The sequence below is a fragment of the Gopherus flavomarginatus genome, chromosome 2 (genome assembly GCF_025201925.1).
Source record: "Gopherus flavomarginatus isolate rGopFla2 chromosome 2, rGopFla2.mat.asm, whole genome shotgun sequence".
In the NCBI taxonomy this organism is placed as follows: Eukaryota; Metazoa; Chordata; order Testudines; family Testudinidae; genus Gopherus; species Gopherus flavomarginatus.
This window is the reverse complement of record NC_066618.1, coordinates 1,753,274-1,774,862: the sequence shown is the minus strand read 5'-3', so window position 1 is coordinate 1,774,862 and position 21,589 is coordinate 1,753,274. Positions and strand designations below refer to the sequence as shown.

Genomic DNA, 21,589 nt, shown 5'->3' with positions numbered 1-21,589 from the left:
GACCCACAGTGACTCTCAGCCAGTCAGTAAAACAGAAGGTTTATTGGACAACAGGAACACAGGTTACAGCAGAGCTTGCATGCACAGTCAGGACCCCTCCACCGAGTCCTTCTGGGCTTTCAGGGTGCTTGGATCCCAGCTAGGATACCCTGAATTCCGCCCATCCAGCCATCTCCTAAAGTCCTCCCCTGCTCTCCCACTCCCCACACAGACAGTCCCTACTGCATCACACACATCCTTGTCTAGTATAATGAGTAGAACTGACCACACTACCAGTCCAAATATTTACTTTCCCCAGGCATGTTTTCAGCAGCCCATACGTTTAATGAATTTGGCCAATGCTGATATAAGTAACAATTTCTTTTATATCTTCAATTACTGCGTGTGCCCTTTGTTAACATGCCATGAGCCATGACACATACTTTTAAGTGTGTCTAAAGCTTGTGCTGCCAGTTGTATCAGTTACAGGCTGACTGATCTTAATTGCCATTTGATTGTTTAAAGTGTTAGCCCAAACTTGTGGTTTCAGAACTGTTCCTGTTGCTTCCAAAACAGCAACAACTCCTAATCTGCTCTTTAAAGCTTCTGCTTTTATTCCAGTCACTCTACTTGAGCAGCTGCAAATGCTCCCAGTACAGTTCCTGTGTCTCTTCGTTTCTTTTATCATTGATTTCCCTGTTTCCACCAAACTTCAGGCATTTCACATTGATTCATAATCGACGACGTATAGTTGGGATAAAGAACTGCAACTGAAGCATTTTTGAAATTGACATTTACTTTAGTTAGTGATAAGGTTGCGTTTATTAAAGTTACCTTAGTTTGAAATGGGCCTGATTGTGTTATGGGTAAATATTGTGTTTCTAGGTTTTTTAGTACATTTGTAGTGGTAGAGGAAGTACAGTGTGGGGTGTATATGGGTTTTCAGGTCCTTCAGTGTTAGGCATAATTACTGTATGGTTTATAAGTGGGGAGCAGTAACTTGCATCAGGATCTGGGCTCAGAAACCAGTAAAGTTGTGATGCACAACAAGGACTGATTTCTTAAGGTAAATATACTTCTAACCAACAAATTCTGGTTACGGTTACATCTAATTCATCAGATGTAGTGCCCCTCACCAGGAGATTGGTAGGCTGTGGAATTTTCCAAAAACGTGGTTTCCCACCCCTCACACAACACCAAAACAATAAATAAACTCCTCCTTGTCTTGGTACACTTTGCTTTGCATACCTTTCGACACTAGGAGGGATCCTGTTAACTATACCAAATCGCCTCACAACTAACATTTCACATGGGCTGGTTGCTGTTTTAATCATTCTATGCTTTGTCCTTTTGATAGTTACGTTTGATGGTTTCCCCCACTCTTTCCATGGCCACCTCATCAACGGAAGTTACTTTGAGCTTCTTTGAACTCTTTGCTGTTTATTTGCTTGTGCCAAAATATTGTTAGAAGCATTGCAGGTTACAAGGTGGCTTTCCTGGGTCCTTTTTGTAGGTGGGACATTCTCCAAATTCACACCAATACACCAGAATCAAGCAAGCACAAATGCCAACCTCAGCCCAAACAAATAAAACTTCATCTTCTATCATTTGGAATATCTGTTTTCTGTAACATAAAGAACAAACATTCTTTCCTCCCTCTATGGTTCAGAGTTTCATTTTATATTACAATAGAACCAACAAATGTTACTATATGTACAAAAATATTTTATTTTAATGGAACAAAAATATATGTTAACAAAATACACTTACTTATTTGAAAATTGTGTAACAATATCATTTCTCCTTTTTACAATAACAATGTTTCTCACAAACAAGAATTTTGACATTTTTTTATAAAACCCGACCTTTTCCCATAATACTTTACACTTTATGTCAATTATGTGTCCCCATTGCTAAACGATGGCTATCCTAATTGTACTGTACTTCCCTTTAGTTAAGAGTCTGAATTTTGATGTGGATTTTTAGTTCCTGATTGTAATTTTACAGGGTTGCTCACTAAGATAAACTTTTTTTTGTTTATTTTGGCTAGTTCACATCATGCTTCAGAGCCAGACAGTCACCCATTGTTAGGGCAAAATTCTCCTTCTGCAAAGGCCTTGATCCAAAGCACTAATTGGAGCGGGGGCAGGGCATGGTGCCAGTCAGAAGGCAGGAGTTGTGCCCATTTCTCTGCCCCAGACCAGTGAAAATGTGCAGATTAAATAACTTTGCACATAACCACCAGGGAGAGATTTCCAAAGTCAGTTGTGTCCAAACCTCCTGGGCAGTTACCCGGGAGAGACTTGGCTCCACAAGGACAATGCTCAGATATGGGTGTGTGTTGTTTTGTTCTATAGCACCGGTGGTGCACTAGGTGCTGCAAAGTTTATGAAAACTTGTTTATAGGGTTAACCCTATATTCCGTTGTGTCTCTCCAAATTCCACTGAAGTTAGTAGCAATTTGAGAGTGGGGGCAAGCACTCTCTCAGTGACAAAATAAAGCTGGGAGTGCTGGGAGTGCAGCTCCCGCTGGCGAAGTGCTGGCCACACCTGTGCTTTTCGTCATTACAACTTTTGTCATTCAGGGGGGTATTTTTTTCATACCCCTCAGCAACAAAAGTTTTAACGATGAATAAATTCACAAACCATCAACACTCAGAGAGCTCGGGTATTACAAAAAGAAAAGTGTTGTCAGCACCAGCATTTTGGAGGAAACCTCTCACTGTGGCACTTACACTGGTGCAGCTTCGGTTTGGGCAGTAACAGAGCAAGCGCTCGTACAGCTGGAACATGGGTTTCTAACCCTGATCTGAGACATTTCCCTGTGAACATCTGATACCGAAGCAATTCCCTCTGAAGGAGTCAAACTACATTTTTTGTTATTTTTATAAAAATGTTTTTTTTCCCCCAGATTCCAGGGGTCAGATTCTGCTGTCAGTTACACTGGTGTAAACTGATGTCAGTGCAATAAAAGTGGGGTAAGTCAGAGGAGAATCAGGTTACTGAATCTTAAAAAAAAATATTATAAAAACGAGAGACACCAACCCTGAATCATAGCTCAGCTACATGCTTTGTTTAAACTGGTAATTTCATTGGTAAGCTGCCGTCAGTTTTTATCTAAACCAGCTTTTAACAATATCCAGTTTTCCTTTCACAATTTTTTTGAAGGCAGACTATTTTTTCCAAGGTTCTCATACATATTCCTCTCTCCTGGCAGCAAAGCCTCCTTACTGGCAATCTTTCTTATTATCTCAGCTACTTCCCTCACTTCCCTGAGCGATTTTATCCTTTCTTGGTACCCAGGCTTTAGTTCCTGTTGTTCCGACGTGATCAGCAGGTCAATGTATTCCGGAGTGGACAGTGGGTTGGGTTTCAAAGCAATTGCTTGCAGACGCTGGAGGCTGCGAGATGATTTATCAATAAGCTCCATTTATATCTCCTCCACTGCAGCGTATTCCTGAGACAGCTTCTCAACCACACTCTGTGTCGATAACACCTCGCCAGATGCCTTCTCATACGTTTCTTTCAGTTGTGCATAGGTCTGTTTCTCTGTTACTACTTGATATTCCCACTTGTACTTCTGACAGAAATGACCATTCCAGACACATGTACCAGGGCAAACTGTGCAATATCCTGTATTCCCATCTATAGCCGCACACCTGCGCTTGCCATCATCATTAGGGATTCCACAGGGATAGTGACACGTATAGTGACATCGCGGGCAGTTTGTTATGTAGCTACCTGTACCAGAGATGTTCTCCTGCACTGGCACTGTTTTCTCAAAGTCTTTATTGGCCTCCATATCACCCCGTGCTGTTCCAGAGATTCCTGAGTCTTTCTCAGTTCTTCTAGCTTCACCAGACCAGCTTTGAGAACTTCGTGCGTTAATGTTAAACTTCTGGTTTCTAATTTAAAGAAAGACTCAAAAAATGTCTTCATGCTCATGGCTCCCATTTTCCAGAACATTTCATCAAAATTAAAACTGCCCTCGTCAGCTCCAGCATTACAGGCAAAGAGTGCAGAGTTATTGAATTTGAAATGAACAGGGTTGCCCTTAGCATCTTTAGCACAGGGGACATCAGCTGTATTAATGGCCTGTAGAACAGGGGGCGTCTGTCCATCTGCAAAGGTGATCAGGATTTGTATATTGTCTTTTATATCCTTCCCAAAGATACAGAGCACTGAGTCAAACACGTACTTCTGGGCGTGTGTCAAACGAGCTAGTGAGGCCTGAACTACGACACAGACAGCGTCTATGTGATCAGTGGCCTCTCAGGTGGAGAAAAACTCTCGAATCTGCCTTGCTACCTCTTTGTCTTGCTCTATCCCTCTGGTGTTGCCAAATCCTGGGGTGTCTTTTATAGTCAGGGAGTAGGGGATGGATTCAGCCATGGAGCCTCCATGCTGTGAGATGGAGTGACTGCAGGTTTGGGTGTTCGAGACACCCGTGATCCTAGAATCATAGAATATTAGGGTTGGAAGGGACCTTAGGAGGTATCTAGTCCAACCCTGTGCTCAAAGCAGGACCAATCCCCAGACAGATTTTTTTGCCCCAGATCCCTAAGTGGCCCCCTCAAGGACTGACTACACAACCCTGGGTTTAGCAAGCCAATGCTCAAACCACTGAGTTGTCCCTCCCCTGCTGTGTGAAAGATCTGGGAAGAGTGGTAAGGTAATCAGGGCTCCCACAGACATGTCTAGGAGAGACATGTACGAATGCTGACAGGGCCAGGCCAGTGCTATCAGAATGACCCGAGCACGGTCTCTTGAGCAGGACCTTGTGGATGAACAGTATCGGCAGGAAGGCCTATAGAAGAGCCTGTTCGCAATTGAGGAAGAACACGTCCGCTGTGGAACCCGGGCTGTGATTCTGGAAGGAGCAGAACTGCTGATACTTCATAGAATCGTAGAATATCAGGGTTGGAAGGGACCTCAAGAAGTATCTAGTCCAGCCCCCTGCTCAAAGCAGGACCAACCCCAACTAAATCATCCCAGACAGGGCTTTGTCAAGCTGGGCCTTAAAAACCTCTAAGGAAGGAGATTCCACCGCCTCCCTAGGGAACCCATTCCTGTGCTTCACCACCCTCCTGTTGTCAGAGGTGTTGTCAGAAGCTACCAGTGTAGTGCTCTGCTCTCTCCTTGTTGGTATCACTCGGCTGTGTGCGTGTGTTCCCTCTGTGTGCTGCCCCAGCTCTGCGCAGATAGCTGACACAGCAGACCTGAAGAGAACCCCCAATGACCACAGAGTCTAGTAAGGTACGAAGGCACGTCGGCCAGGTTTATTGCCGTATTGGACACAACGATAGTTCCCCTAGATTGTTACTCTAGTAAAAGGCATACTACTAATATGTGCCCACGGTCAATGGACTCGGCTCAGTTAGTGGTGGGACTTTCCACTGCCCCCTCGGCCGGACAAAGACATCGCCCCAAGGATGCATTCTTATACACAGGTACAAACAAGTTACACATCACTCGTGACGTATTGAGGTGCAACCCTTCTACGTAGTAAAGTACAACCCCTCTACATGGTAAAGTGCCGCCTCTCACCTTGTACATGTTGGTTCGATCAAAACAACAGTCTAGATCCATCCTCTTTGGAACCCCCTTTCAGGTAGTTGAAAGCAGCTATCAAATCCCCCCTCATTCTTCTCTTCTGCAGACTAAACAATCCCAGTTCCATCAGCCTCTCATAAGTCATGTGCTCCAGACCCCTAATCATTTTTGTTGCCCTCCGCTGGACTCTCCAATTTTTCCACATCCTTTTGTAGTGTGGGGCCCAAAACTGGACACAGTACTCCAGATGAGGCCTCAACAATATCGAATAGAGAGGAATGCATGCATCCCTCGATCTGCTGGCAATGCCCCAATTTATACAGCCCAAAATGCCGTGAGCCTTCTTGGCAACAAGGGCACACTGTTGACTCATATCCAGCTTCTCATCCACTGTAACCCCTAGGACCTTTCTGTTGAGTTGCATGGTGAAGAGGTCGATCAGGGGACACCCCCACCTCTGGAAGACCGAACATGCGACATCTGGGCAAAGGGACCACTCGTGAATGTGGAACAACCTGCTGAGATGGTCCGTCAGCTCGTTCTGGACCCCGGGGAGGTACGATGCCTGTAGGTCGACTGAGTATTCGCCACAAAAGTCCCATAGCATGAGGGCTTCCTGGCATAGTGGAGAGCCATGTGCACCCCCCCTTTGTTGATATAGAACATTGCAGTCATATTATCCATCATGACTGATACACATCGACCTGTTAGATAAGGGAGTGTAGCGGGGTGTTCCCCCACTCCTGCCTGGAAGGGTTTAAAGAGAGCCCTGGGAGAGGGCTGTGGCAGGGGAAAGCTACTAGGCTGATTGGGGAAGAAGCTGCAGCTGGGCCACACCCTAATCAGGCCTCAGCTGGCCCTATAAAGGCAGGGAAGCCAGGGGCAAAAACACAGGCCTGGTCTACACTACGCGTTTAAACCGATTTTAGCAGCGTTAAACCGATTTAACGCTGTACCCGTCCCACTATGAGGCCCTTTATATCAATATAAAGGGCTCTTTAAATCGGTTTCTGTACTCCTCCCCGACAAGAGGAGTATCGCTAAAATCGGTATTACCATATCGGATTAGGGTTACTGTGGCCGCAAATCGACGGTATTGGCCTCCGGGCGGTATCCCACAGTGCACCACTGTGACCGCTCTGGACAGCAATCTGAACTCGGATGCAGTGGGCAGGTAAACAGGAAAAGCCCCGCGAAATTTTGATTTTCATTTCCTGTTTGCCCAGCGTGGAGCTCTGATCAGCACGGGTGGCAATGCAGTCCCAAATCCAAAAAGAGCTCCAGCATGGACCGTACGGGACATACTGGATCTGATCGCTGTATGGGGAGACAAATCTGTTCTACCAGAGCTCCGGTACAAAAGACGAAATGCCAAAGCATTTGAAAAAAAATCTACAGGTTACACAGTGCTGCGTGACAAGCGTAATGGGAAGCCAGAGACTCAAATGGACGCTCATGGAGGGAGGGAGGGGGTACTGAGGACTCCAGCTATCCCACAGTCCCCAGCAGTCTCCAAAAAGTATTTGCATTCTTGGCTGAGCTCCTAATGCCTGTAGGTTCAAACACATTGTTCGGCGTGGTTCAGAGAATAGCTCGTCAATTTACCCACACACACACGTGAAAGAAAAGGGAAAGAAATCGTTTCTTGACTTCTTTCAATGTCACCCTATGTCTTCTGAATGCTGCTGGTAGACGCGATGCTGCAGCAGTGAAGAGCAGTATCCGCTCCTCTCCCCTACCCAGTGGCAGACGGTGCAGTAGGACTGGTAGCCGTCCTTGTTATCAACCTGTGAGTGCTCCTGGCTAGCTTCAGGTGAGGCTGGCCGGGGGCGCTTGGGTGAAAATAGGAATGATTCTCGGTCATTCCCAGTAGATGGTACAGAACGGCTGGTAACCGTCCTCATCATAGCAACTGGGGGCTGAGCTCCATCAGCCCCCTCCCTTTCCTGTGTAAAGAAAAGATTCTGTCCTGCCTGGACTGTCATAGCAGCGGCATGCTGGGCTCCTCTCCCCCACACCGCTTAATATCCTGCCTGGACTGTCATAGCAGCTGGAGGCTGCCTCCCCCTCATTTTATCTCACTTACAAGTCATTGTTTCTTATTCCTGCATTCTTTATAACTTCATGACACAAATGGGGGGGACACTGCCACAGTAGCCCAGGAAGGTTGGGGGAGGAGGGAAGCAACGTGTGGGGTTGTTGCAGGGGCAACCCCGTGAATGGCATGTAGCTCATCATTTCTGCGGGATCTGACATGGAGCAGCTGTGCTCTCTGATACACTGGTTCTCCAGTACACTTGCCCCATATTCTAGGCAGGACTGACTCTATTTTTAGAAACCATAAAGGAGGAATTGACTAGGGGAGTCATTCCCAGTTTTGCATTTGCGCCCTGACCGATCTCAGCCAGGGGCACCCATGATAGCAGCAGACAGTACAGAAGAACAGATAACCATCATCTCATTGCCAATTTACACCGGCAGCAGATGGTACAGAACAACTGATAACACCGGTCAACAATTTTTGAGAAGTCGTCTGCTTCAGAGATAAAATGTGATATTTATTATGTATTTTGATGTGCTGAATTCAAATATGACAATTAAAACAACTGATTGGCTACTGTTTCTTAGATATTTAAGTTTTTACATTTTATGTCTATGTATATTGTGTAAATAGCAGAGTTTTAATCATAAATTGTAAACCTAGGTCTTTTCATGTGTTTATGGTTGCTGTACATGATAATATTTCACCTGTCCTGTTTATGTCACACTTTAAAAATCAGCAAAAGGGTTATATAAATAAAATTTATTATGAAACAAAAGGCAAAACACTATGGTGTACATAGTTTAGTCCTATTCAGTGTCAACTCAACACTTCCTGGCTTGTCTCTTGTATTCATTAAATGGAGCATCTCTTGTCACTGTCCAGCAATAGTCTGCCAGCATTGATGGGCTCCATTTGCCCTGATAGCCTGCCAGCAGATTCCACTGCTGTAGTCTGGAGCCCAACAGCTCTGCCTTACTCTTGGCTAGTTCCAAATCCCTGACAAGGTCATTCAGTTCACCTTGTGTTATGAGGTGTGGTTCAGAGGAGGAGGATGGGAGAAAATGTGGGTCCTGTGACATTGATGGTTCAGGACCAGAAGTTTCATCCTCTTCCTCTTCCTCGTCTGACTCAAGTGAGAATGATTCTGGTGCATCAGGAACCGGCAGTCCTTCTCCGTGGGGTACTGGGAGTATAGCCGATGGAATGTTTGGATAATGCACAATCCACTTTTTCTTCTTTGATACACCTTTTCCAACTGGAGGCACCATGCAGAAGTAACAATTGCTGGTATGATCTGTTGGCTCTCTCCAAATCATTGGCACTGCAAAAGGCATAGATTTCCTTTTCCTGTTCAACCACTGGTGAAGATCTGTTGCACAAGTGTTGCAGCATATGTGTGGGGCCCACCTCTTGTCCTGATCTCCAATTTTGCAGCCAAAATAAAGGTGATAGGCTTTCTTAACCATAGTGGTTATACTGCGCTTTTGTGATGCAAAAGTCACTTCACCACAAACATAGCAGAAGTTATCTGCACTGTTCACACAAGTACGAGGCATCTCTGCTCACTTTGGCTAAACAGAAATGTGTCCCTTTGCAAAATCAAACACTGACAAATAAGAAAGCACAACACTGTATGATTTCTAGAGCTTATATAGGGCAATTTGTTCAGCAGAGTGATGTAAGCTTCCTTATGATTGCATCATCCATGACTTCTAGGAATACCATGATGCAATTCATATCATGTATGTCTGTTTTAGACCCTGTTCCTGTCATCGAATAAACCTCTGCTTTACTGGCTGGCTGAGTCACTTCTGATTGCAAAGTGGGGGTGCAGGACCCTGTGGCTTCCCCAGGGCCCCGCTGGGGCAGGCTCGCTGTGGGAAGTGCACGGAGGGGCAGAGGATGCTGAATGCTCCAAGGAGAGACCCAGGAGGTGAAGACGTGTGAGCTTCTTGCCCTGAACAAGTCTGCTCCAACGGAGAGGAGGCTCCCCAAAGTCCTGACTGGCTTGGTGGGGAGCAGTTCCAGAGCATCGCCCGGTGACTCCGTGACAGAGTGCAGGGCAGGTCAGGCCAGCGCTCCTCCGGGTAGTGAGCACGAGACAGGTCAGGCCAGCGCTCCTCCGGGTAGTGAGCACGAGGCAGGTCAGGCCAGCGCTCCTCCGGTTAGTGAGCCCGAGGCAGGTCAGGCCAGCGCTCCTCTGGGTAGTGAGCCCGAGGCAAGTCAGGCCAGCGCTCCTCCGGGTAGTGAGCATGAGGCAAGTCAGGCCAGCGCTCCTCCGGGTAGTGAGCGCGAGGCAGGTCAGGTCAGCGCTCCTCCGGGTAGTGAGCGCGAGGCAGGTCAGGCCAGCGCTCCTCCGGGTACCTGGCCCGAGGCAGGTCAGGCCAGCGCTCCTCCGGGTAGTGAGCCCGAGGCAGGTCAGGCCAGCGCTCCTCCGGGTAGTGAGCACGAGGCAGGTCAGGCCAGCGCTCCTCCGGGTAGTGAGCGCGAGGCAGGTCAGGCCAGCGCTCCTCCGGGTAGTGAGCTCGAGGCAGGTCAGGCCAGAGCTCCTCCGGGTACCTGGCCCGAGGCAGGTCAGGCCAGCGCTCCTCCGGGTAGTGAGCCCGAGGCAGGTCAGGCCAGCGCTTCTCCGGGTAGTGAGCACGAGGCAGGTCAGGCCAGCGCTCCTCCGGGTAGTGAGCGCGAGGCAGGTCAGGCCAGCGCTCCTCCGGGTAGTGAGCTCGAGGCAGGTCAGGCCAGCGCTCCTCCGGGTAGTGAGCGCGAGGCAGGTCAGGCCAGCGCTTCTCCGGGTAGTGAGCGCGGGGCAGGTCAGGCCAGCGCTCCTCCGGGTAGTGAGCGCGGGGCAGGTCTGGCCAGCGCTCCTCCAGGTAGTGAGCGCGGGGCAGGTCTGGCCAGCGCTCCTCCGGGTAGTGAGCGCGGGGCAGGTCAGGCCAGCGCTCCTCCGGGTAGTGAGCACGGGGCAGGTCAGGCCAGCGCTCCTCCGGGTAGTGAGCTCGAGTCAGGTCAGGCCAGCGCTCCTCCGGGTAGTGAGCTCGAGGCAGGTCAGGCCAGCGCTCCTCCGGGTAGTGAGCACGGGGCAGGTCAGGCCAGCGCTCCTCCGGGTAGTGAGCCTGATGCAGGTCAGGCCAGCGCTCCTCCGGGTAGTGAGCGCGAGGCAGGTCAGGCCAGCGCTCCTCCGGGTAGTGAGCCCTGGGCAGGTCAGGCCAGCGCTCCTCCGGGTAGTGGGCGCGGGGCAGGTCCGGCCAGCGCTCCTCCGGGTAGTGGGCGCGGGGCAGGTCAGGCCAGCGCTCCTCCGGGTAGTGAGCCCGAGGCAGGTCAGGCCAGCGCTCCTCCGGGTAGTGAGCCTGATGCAGGTCAGGCCAGCGCTCCTCCGGGTAGTGGGCGCGGGGCAGGTCAGGCCAGCGCTCCTCCGGGTAGTGAGCCCGAGGCAGGTCAGGCCAGCGCTCCTCCGGGTAGTGAGCCTGATGCAGGTCAGGCCAGCGCTCCTCCGGGTAGTGGGCGCGGGGCAGGTCCGGCCAGCGCTCCTCCGGGTAGTGGGCACGGGGCAGGTCAGGCCAGCGCTCCTCCGGGTAGTGGGCGCAGGGGAAGTCAGGCCAGCTCTCCTCCGGGTAGTGAGCGCGAGGCAGGTCAGGCCAGCGCTCCTCCGAGTAGTGAGCACGAGGCAGGTCAGGCCAGCTCTCCTCCGGGTAGTGAGCGCGAGGCAGGTCAGGCCAGCTCTCCTCCGGGGAGTGAGCGCGGGGCAGGTCAGGCCAGCGCTCCTCCGGGTAGTGAGCCCGGGGCAGGTCAGGCCAGCGCTCCTCTGGGTAGTGAGCCTGATGCAGGTCAGGCCAGCGCTCCTCCGGGTAGTGGGCGCAGGGGAAGTCAGGCCAGCGCTCCTCCGAGTAGTGAGCACGAGGCAGGTCAGGCCAGCTCTCCTCCGGGTAGTGAGCGCGAGGCAGGTCAGGCCAGCTCTCCTCCGGGGAGTGAGCGCGGGGCAGGTCAGGCCAGCGCTCCTCCGGGTAGTGAGCCCGGGGCAGGTCAGGCCAGCGCTCCTCCGGGTAGTGGGCGCAGGGGAAGTCAGGCCAGCTCTCCTCCGGGTAGTGAGCGCGAGGCAGGTCAGGCCAGCTCTCCTCCGGGGAGTGAGCGCGGGGCAGGTCAGGCCAGCGCTCCTCCGGGTAGTGAGCACGGGGCAAGTCAGGCCAGCGCTCCTCCGGGTAGTGAGCGCGGGGCAGGTCAGGCCAGCGCTCCTCCGGGTAGTCAGGCCAGCGCTCCTCCGGGTAGTGAGCACGAGGCAGGTCAGGCCAGCGCTGCTCCGGATACCGGGCCCGAGGCAGGTCCGGCCAGCGCTTCTCTGGGTAGTGAGCGCAGGGCAGGCTGGGCCCGGTGTGAGCTCAGGCACCAGCATCTGTCCCCTCCGGCAGCCTACGGTCAGCTGAGCGCTGGGGCCGGGCTTTTATACTTCCTGTCCCACCCCTTGACTTCCGGAGGGCGGGGACAGGCGGTGCACCTGAGGCACCTGCTCTGGCTCGTCCATCTCAGGTGCAGCAGGGAGCCAGGGCGCCTCCCTACAGGTGTCATAAACAGAGGGTTAAGGGTTAATGTCTCTTTTACCTGTAAAGGGTTAAGAAGCTCAGTGAACCTGGCTGACACCTGACCAGAGGACCAGTCGGGGAACAAGATACTTTCAAATCTCGGTGGAGGGAAGTCTTTGTTTGTGCTGTTTGTTTTGTTCATTGTTCGCTGTTGGGGCTAAGAGGGACCAGACGTGCAACTAGGTCTTTCTCCAATCTTTCTGAAACAGTCTCTCATGTTCAAAATAGTAAGTACTAGCTAGAAAAGGCAGATTAGTCTTATGTTTGTTTTCTTAACTTGTGAATGTGTATTTTGCTGGAAGAATTTTACCTCTGTTTGCTATAACCTTGAATTTCAGGCTGGGGGGAGGGAGTCCCTCTAGGCTATATGAATCTGAATACGCTGTAAACATTTTCCATTCTGATTTTACAGAGATAATTTTTACTTTCTCTTTGTTTAATTAAAAGCTTTCTTTTTAAAGAACCTGATTGATTTTTTTCCTTGTTTAAGACCCAAGGGGATTGGGTCTGAACTCACCAGGGATTGGTGGGGAGAAAGGAGGGGGGGGAAAGGTTAATTCTGCTCTGTTTTAAGATCCAAGGAGTCTGGATCAGTGTAGTCTCTCAGGGTAGCTCAGGGAGGGGAAAGTATGGGAGGGGGAAAGGACGGGGAATGGTTTATTTCTCCTTGTTTTAAGACCCAAGGGGTTTGGGTCTTGGGTTCCCCAGGGAAGCTTTTGGGGGAACAGAGAGTGTGCCAAACACTATATTTTGGCTGGTGGCGGCTCTATCAGATCTAAGCTAGGAATTAAGCTTAGAAGGGTACATGCAGGTCCCCACTTTTAGGACACTAAAGTTCAAAGTGGGAAAAAGACCTTGACACGGGGGTTAAGGTGGATTCAGACTGGCCAGCGCCAGGCCAGAGCTCCCATGAGCCATGTCTTGGCTCTGTCCCTGTGTCCTTAGTCCCACGTGTGCATGTGTCTCCCCAAAGGTCAGCTATGAACCCCACTCCCCTTTGTTCTCCACTGGGGGCCCTGGCTCTGCTTCCCTGCAGAGATGGGGACAATCTCCTTCCTCTTGGCTGCTGGCCATTGGGGTGACACACAGACCTCATGTTTCCTGCTCTGTCTCAAGAACAGCTATTTAACCCTTTACATGCCATGCACAGCAATGCAAAGCTTAGGGGGAAACTGAGGCACACATAGGCATCATAAAAAATATTACCAAAATTCACACTTGGTCACACCCCTCTCCCCTGCAATTTCACTTGGCTCCAGGAGTCTCCTTCCAACATGGTTGCTCAGTGTTGCTATGTGGCTGTTGAACGGCTTATTTGATTTTTAAGGCTTCTCGTGATCGTTGGCATTACCCTTGCATACGTCTCCCCTTGCTCAGAATGTCTGTCTCCCATGATCCCATGGGGCTCGAGCCACAGGCTGACTCAGTCAAGATGGTTCTGTACAGCATGTGCACTGGAGGCTGGCCCTACTAAAGATGGCCTCTCTCTCCTAGAGTTTCCAATGGGACCGAAGCCAGGGAAGATGGCTGTCCCTGTGCTCCATGTCTGGAAACTGGGCAGTTTGGGGGGAGGTGGGGGCAAGAGGGAGACAGCAGAGTGCAGAGGAATATGGGATAGGATGTAAATATGGTGGTTGGGGGCAGGTGGGGCCAGGAGATGGGGCAGATGGAGAGGAACAGAAAGGCAGTTCCCTAAGGTCAGGGGAGGTTAAAGCGAGCCGCTGCCTAGCAGTCAGAGGGGGATGAGGGAAGCCTTTTCCAGTTTGTATTTATGGCCTAAATGCTCACACACAAATGGGGACAGAGCAGCTTCCCTTGAAAGGCCCTTGTGATAAACCTGCCGGCTCCTTACAGGCTCTAGGCCCCTGCAAGGTGCCAGAGCCTGGGAACCCAAACGTCTACACTGTGGTTAAACAGCCCCTTAGCCCAAGCCCCGCGAGCCTGAGTGAGTTGGCAGGGTCAGCTGCAGGTGTCTAATTGCAGTGTAGACAGACCCAGATTTCAGTGTAAACAGACCCTTCGAGCCCCTTTTATCCAGTCTCATGCCCCGTAGCAGAGGTGAGGCGCTAAGGCCTGGGCTGTGAGCAGGGTGATCTTCAGGGCTGTCTCCTCATTCCTGCTCTTCCAGGGGTCACTGCTCAGCTCCCTCCTTTCCCTCCCGCTGCTGCTCTTCGCTGCCACATCCTGAATTCTGTCACTACTGTATTTCTCAGTGTGACACTCTCACTGTGGGGACTTTCCAGTGCTGGGCTGACAGCAGCTGAGCGCCCCAGCCTGGCTAATTCCCACTGTGCTTCACAGCCAGATAGTCACCCATTGTTAGGGCAAAATTCTCCTTTTGCAAAGACTTTGATCCAAAGCACTAACTGGAGCGGGGGCAGGGCATGGTGCCAGCCAGAAGACAGGAGTTGTACCCATTTCTTTGCCCCAGACCAGTGAAAATGTGCAGATTAAACAACTTTACACATAACCACCAGGGAGAGATTTCCAAAGTCAGTTGTGTCCAAACCTCCTGGGCAGTTACCCAGGAGATACTTGGCCCTACAAGGACAATGCCACATTTATGAGTTGTTGTTGTTGTTTTCTCTGTTGTTTTGTAGCACCAGGAGTGCACTATGAGCTGTAAAGTTCATGAAATCTTATTTCTAGCAGGTTAATCCTATATTCCATTGGGTTCCCCTAAATCCCACTGAAGCTGACGGCAATGGGCTGTGCGGGGGAGCAAGAAATGCAGAATCAGGCTCTGACTTTTCTATTTTTTAAAGACAAAATGCCCTTCCCTCACTGATGTTTGAAATCATTTGCCTTGTGGGAGAACAAGGTGGGGGGAGGGATAGCTCAGTGGTTTGAGCATTGGCCTGCTAAATCCGGGCTTGTGAGCTCAGTCCTTGAGGGGGTCACTTAGGGATCTAGGGCAAAAATCTGTCTGGGGATTGGTCCTGCTCTGAGCAGGGGATTGGACTAGATACCTCCTGAGGGCCCTTCCAACCCTGATAGTCTATGATAAGATTGTGGATGTCCCAGGCAGACAAGGGATAAACTGTTAATGCAAAAGAGAACAAGGGTTTTAACATTAAACAGTTAAATGTGGCCTGGGGTTTCATGTCAGGTTATCACTGGCAACCCCATTGTAACAACCACCATTTACAATCTCTTTAACCTTTTCCTAAAGACACAGGAGAAGAAAGGAAAACAGTTAATGGCTTTGAAATGTAGAGGATTAAGACTTCCATTCCGACCACATCCCTGATTCCCTTTAGCTGTAGAGAGCCTCACAGAGTGGGGAACTTTTGCCTGACAGTCTTTTAGGTGGCATTAAAGACAGACTTGACTGCACTTTTTTGGGGGAAAAGAGAAAAACTTTGTTCAGATGCTCTGAAGCAGCTGCTGTGATTATTGAAGTCCAGTTCTGTGTCCTTTAGAACAAAACAAGAGAAACACACACACACAAGGGGAGAGAAAAGAACAGAGAAGAGAGAAAAATGCAGCTGCTGTCAGAGGTGCTGACTTTCCCTTGCCACCTTGCTGCTGACGAAACACAGCACCCACGCTCTGATTAGCCATTCAGAGACCTTGAAAATTGGTACCAGCTTTGGGCTGTCTAAGGCTTTGCTTAATATACATACTGGACCTGATTGTCCCTTTGCAATAGTTTTACTTAGGGGTAACTCCACTGGACTTCAGCTGAGTCCCTCTGGTTTCCAGGAGCGAGAGAGAACTCTTGGGATCAGTGTGACCTTTTTTTGGCTGCAATTACTTATTTCTTGTCATCTTGTTTACAACTCACACAAACTCCCAACACTCGGGTAGTTTACAAAAAAAGCACCAGTTCTAGCATTTTGGAGGAAATGTCTCACTGTTGCACTTACAATGGTGTAGCACCAATATGTACTTCTGAGGGAATTCCGCCCCACTGCGGACGCACAGAATTCATGGAGATTTTTTTTCTCTGCAGACAATACATTCTTCCGGAGAGGCGCTGCAGTCAGGCCTTTCGCCCAGCAGAGGCTGTTGTGGTGCCAGAGCAGAAGGCAGCTGGCTCAGCCGGCCGCAGCAATCAGCAACCAGTGGGGAGGGTCAGAGGCTGCATTCTTCCCAGTGCATGCAGCCAGGTGAGGAGGAACGGGATGGTGGGGTGGGGGGAACGGATGAAGTGGGGTACACAGGCTGCTGGGGGGGCACATAGACTGGGGTTCAGAAGGGCTAGTGGGGGAGACAGACTGGGGCAGATCTGAATGGGAGTAGAGGTGCAGGGCCACATGAGGTTGGCAGGGTGGCTGATGGGGATGCAAGGACATATGGGGAGGGAGGTGCATGGAGATGGGGACACAGGTGGGAGAGGGGTGCAGGGACACATGGGGATGGGGGCAGACCTGCCTGACTGAATGGGAGACACTAGGGATCAGTCAGGGTCTTCATCAGGGAGGCTCCCCAACTCCCTAACAATCCCTTCCCCCAAAAGAAACTGTTCCATACTTCTCACATCCACACCCAACAACCGCCTGCAGGTTCACTCCCAGGCTCCTTCCCTCTCCCTCAGCTGCTCTGGTACCCCTGACTCCCCCCAGCCTTTGCTCTGCTTCTGTGAGGTGCAGGAAATACAGTTCTGTATTGTAGTTTAAATGAATTTTTATTCAAAATTCTGTATTAATATGCCTAGTAAGGAATCTGTCAAAAAACATTTCCTGAATCTTTTTTGTTGTCTTTATTGCTACAGACATAGTTGCTGACAGGTGTTTTGAAATAAATTGCCAAAACAGTTGAAACTGACATGATTATATTTGTGTTATTAAGACAAATAAAATATGCAGAATTTTGCAGAATTTTAAAATACTGTGCGCAGAATTTTTAATATTATGGTGCAGAATTTTTAATTTTTTGGCACAGAATTCCCCCAAGTATAAATATAAGCAGTGAAAGAGAGAGCACTTGTATAAACAGAACATGGGTTTCTAACTCTGATCTGAGAAGTGTCCATGTGAACATTAGATAGTGAAGCAATTTCCTCTTAAGGAGTTAAACTATTTTTTTTCATTTTTATAAAATATTTTTCCCTCTGACGCAAGGGGCCAGATTCCTCAGTTAGTTACACTGGTGTAAGCTGAATAGTGCAATAAAGCTGGTGTAAGTTAGAGGAGAATCAGGCTGATTGAATCTTAAAAGAAAATGTTATATAAAAGACGAGAGACACCACTACTCAGCTACATGCTTTGGTTAAACTGGCTATTTCATTTTCATGGGTAAATTTCCGTTGATTTTCATTTAAGTCAGTCTTTAACAATATCCAGTTTTCCTTTCACAAAATTTTTGAAGGCAGACTTTTTTTCTTTACGCTTCTCATACATATTTTTCTCTCCTGGCAGCAAAGCCTCCTTATTGGCAATCTTTCTTATTATCTCAGCTACTTCCCTCACTTCCCTGAGCGATTTTATCATTTCTTGGTACCCAGGCTTTAGTTCCTGTTGTTCCGATATGATCAGCAGGTCAATGTATTCCGGAGTGGACAGCGGGTTGGGTTTCAAAGCAATTGCTTGCAGACGCTGGAGGCTGCGAGATGATTTATCAATAAGCTCCATTAATATCTCCTCCACTGCAGCGTATTCCTGAGACAGCTTCTCAACCACACTCTGTGTCGATAACACCTCGCCAGATGCCTTCTCATACTTTTCTTTCAGTTGTGCATAGGTCTGTTTCTCTGTTACTACTTTATATTCCCACTTGTACTTTTGATTGAAATGAACGTTCCAGAAACATTTACCAGGGCAAACTTTGCAATATCCTGTATTCCCATTTATAGCCGCACACCCGAGCTTACCATCATCATTAGGGATTGCACAGGGATAGTGACACGTATAGTGACATCGCTGGCAGTTCGTTATATAGTTACCTGTACCAGAGATGTTCTCCTGCACTGGTTCTGTTTTCTTCACCTCATACTCAAAGTCTTTATTGGCCTCCATATCACCCCTGTGCTGTTCCAGAGCTCGCTGAGTCTGTCTTAGCTCCTCTAGACCAGCTTTGATTTGTGGCTGCAGCCCTTCCACAGCCGTCTCCAGCTCCTTCCGCTCTCTGAGAACTTCGTGCGTTAATGTTAAACTTCTGGTTTCTAATTTAAAGAAAGACTCAAAAAATGTCTTCATGCTCATGGCTCCCATTTTCCAGAACATTTCATCAAAATTAAAACTGCCCTCGTCAGCTCCAGCATTACAGGCAAAGAGTGCAGAGTTATTGAATTTGAAATGAACAGGGTTGCCCTTAGCATCTTTAGCACAGGGGACATCAGCTGTATTAATGGCCTGTAGAACAGGGGGCGTCTGTCCATCTGCGAAGGTGATCAGGATTTGTATATTGTCTTTTATATCCTTCCCAAAGATAGAGAGCACTGAGTCAAACACGTACTTCTGGGCGTGTGTCAAACGAGCTAGTGAGGCCTGAACTACGACACAGACAGCGTCTATGTGATCAGTGGCCCCTTGGGTGGAGAAAAACTCTCGAATTTGCCTTGTTATCTCTTTGTCTTGCCCTATCCCTCTGGTGTCGCCAAATCCCGGGATGTCTATTATAGTCAGGGAGTAGGGGACTTTGAAGCCCTTTCTGTGATTAACTTCATAGGCTGTCACTTCAGATGTCTGGCTCTCAGCTTGGCTCCTGTTTGTAGTCTCATGGATTAGTTTGAATCTGAATTCATCTTTCCACTGCACACCCAGGACGTAGTTGATCATCGCATTGATGAGTGTAGTTTTCCCAGACCCAGTTGCTCCCAGCACCATGATGACTTTGTTAGGGATCTGGAGGTTCTCTTTCCCCAGTCTATACTTTGGATGTGTTGCGTTAGAATCGAACGCCACCTTCTCTATTGGAAGTGCATAAACTGAGGGCTGCCCTTTTGCTATCGGAGTGCTCTCCTTGCAGAAATCTTGTGCTAGTGTCTTTAATTCTTCTCCTGATGTTGAAATTGATACCTCCTCACCTGGGTGACTCTCAGTCCCGTCTGCACACACAGCCGACACCCGGAATCTGTAGGGCGTCCGAGGCCTCAGTCCATCAATGGTACAGAATTCTGTTTTCTTTCCTGTCCTTTGTTCCAGCCATTTCTCTTTCCCCTCATGTCTTTCACCTTCAGCTTCCTCTTTATATTCCACCTTATACTCCCTTATACTGACTCCATCTCCAATAACACTTGGACTCACCCAGGTGAGGGCAATGGAAGATGATTCTACTGTAGCTTTTTCTGATTTTCCAGGAGGGCTGGTAGGAAGCATCTTCACAGGATCACTCACATCACTTCTCACGCTTAGCCCTGGTTTGCTCACTGCAGCGTATCGGAACTGGTATGTGGTGTTTGGATGTAGCCCTGTTACTGTGAAGGTTGCTTGTTTATCATTTGTGTCCACAGCCGTCCAGTTCTCCTGCCCTACAATTCTATACTCCACCCGATAGCAAGATATCTCCTCCCTTCCAAAGGCTGCTGGTTTAAATGTGAGCTGCACACGGTCATGTCTGACTCCATCTATCAGGAGAGAAAGAGGTTTTGATGGAGGTTCATAGTTAGTGCTGACCAGGTCTCCGTTTTCATAGAGGTAAATTGAAGCTCCAGGCTTGTCCTCATCTGGGACAGAGGCCACAATGAATCGAGTTTTCCCATAAGATTTATTGACCCGGGCAAAGTCTGAAATGGATTTTGCAGATTTTCGGGCTTTTTGGTTTCTCTCTTTGTCCTCAAACCACAGTTTGGATTTCTTGCTGACAGAACTGGCCGATGCAGGATCTTGGGTATTCTTCAGAAACTGGTCTGAAGGCAGAGTTTTAAATCGGATAAATACGGTTCCTCTTCATGTAATGACGTGAACATAAAGGCAACGACAAAGTCATTCATAGGATCAAGTACTATTTCATCCAGTTTATTCTGCGAGGACACCACTTCCACATCCTTTAGGGCAGAACGATAGGAATTGATGAAATTCATTTCTCGTTCCTTTTTATCCAGAAATTCATTGAGTTGCTGCGTATTGAATGGTGATTGGTTTTTGCAGGTTAAAATGTCCACCAGGGCCCCTTCCTCTTTTCCACCTCCACGGATGGAGGGTAAGAGTCCTGCCAGCTGTTTCTGGAAAGTCTGTCTGTGTTGCTTACACAGATCTCTGAATTGTTGGATTTTCCTCTTGATTTCGGGGAACGTTGTGGTGATCGGATTCTTCACTGCATCATTACATTGCATGTCTAATTCTGTTAGTTGCTCCAGGGAGGTTTGAATATCAAAGATTAGTGTTAAGCTGATTTCACGCACCAGCTGAGCAGCTTTGGAATCCAGCTTGGTCAGTGGGTACAGCCAGACTCTTACTGGTACGGCCTTCTCCCCGTTGTCACCCAGCAACTTTGGGAGGGTGGAATAAACTTTCATGGCATCTTGGTAAGTAACTGGATTGTTCTCAAGACAAAAATCACCATAAAACTTACAACTAAATTTTTCAGCTCGTTCTTTTTCCCTGTCATCCATGTTGAGAGCACCTTCCCCTTCGATGGAAACCAGGGGGATCTTTTTAATTGCAATCTGGAGGTTTCCCTGAATCTCTTGTATGTTCTCAGATGAGGAAACTTCCTGATCAAAGACAAAAAAAGCCTGTGCCCCATACAGCACAGCCGTGACCACATGGGTGGCCGTGCCTTGGTCAAACACATCAGGGTAAGAAACATTCTGGCGACCTATATGACTCATAGTCAGCTGCTTAAACTGTGTTGTAGTTGAGTACTGGAGAGAAACACGGGCTTGATGTTTTGATGTCTTGGTATCACTTAAGTATTCTGCAGATCCATTCACTTTCACCATGCCAAACAGGAAACTGGCCTTCAGCGATGCTGTGACATTGAGGGCAGAGGCCTTGTCTTCAATGGTGTCAGATGCGATAATCTGAAAATCAGTCTTGGACTGTGGTTTTGCATCTACATCATTTCGAAGTGTCTCCAGGTCCCATAAAGTGATGCCTAGAATAGTACAGACAGACACATGGTAAATGGCAGAGGGAGTAAGAAACCTTTATGTTCTGTAACTGCAAGACATTTTCTAACATTAAAATAAGAGCTGAATGTCCCTGAACGAAGTATCTGATCTGGTAACATGCTTCACTCACTGTGTCTGTATGAGAATAAAAATAGATTAACATACGTTTAAAAGTCTAACATAAACACACAAACCAGAACTCTGCAAAGCTGTGATTAAAATATTTTTACGTTAGCCTGCTGCACTCATGGCAGTTTCGGTGGCTGATAATGAGATTGTTATGTGTACATGCAGTTATCATCCACATGGATCCCAAAACATCTAACAGATTGTACTAGCTCCTTCTCCAGTACAACATCTATACACTTCACTTTAAAAAAAAACAAAAAAAAACAAAAAACCTTTAACATTAAGAAAGTGAAGGTTGCAAAGCCAAGCAGCCAA

At 48.6% G+C, this 21,589-nt stretch overlaps 1 protein-coding gene and 1 pseudogene across 1 annotated transcript in view; both read right to left on the bottom strand.

The window, feature by feature from the left end:
- Nucleotides 1-237: 237 nt before the first annotated feature.
- Nucleotides 238-21,589, bottom strand: part of LOC127045950 (uncharacterized) — a 116,518-nt pseudogene continuing 95,166 nt past the window's right edge.
- Nucleotides 16,809-21,589, bottom strand: part of LOC127045809 (uncharacterized) — a 106,390-nt gene continuing 101,609 nt past the window's right edge. The window contains 2 exon segments of the mRNA XM_050942440.1: nucleotides 16,809-19,937; nucleotides 19,940-21,129. Coding sequence (XP_050798397.1) covers nucleotides 17,415-19,937; nucleotides 19,940-21,129 — 3,713 coding nt within the window. The 3' untranslated portion in view covers nucleotides 16,809-17,414.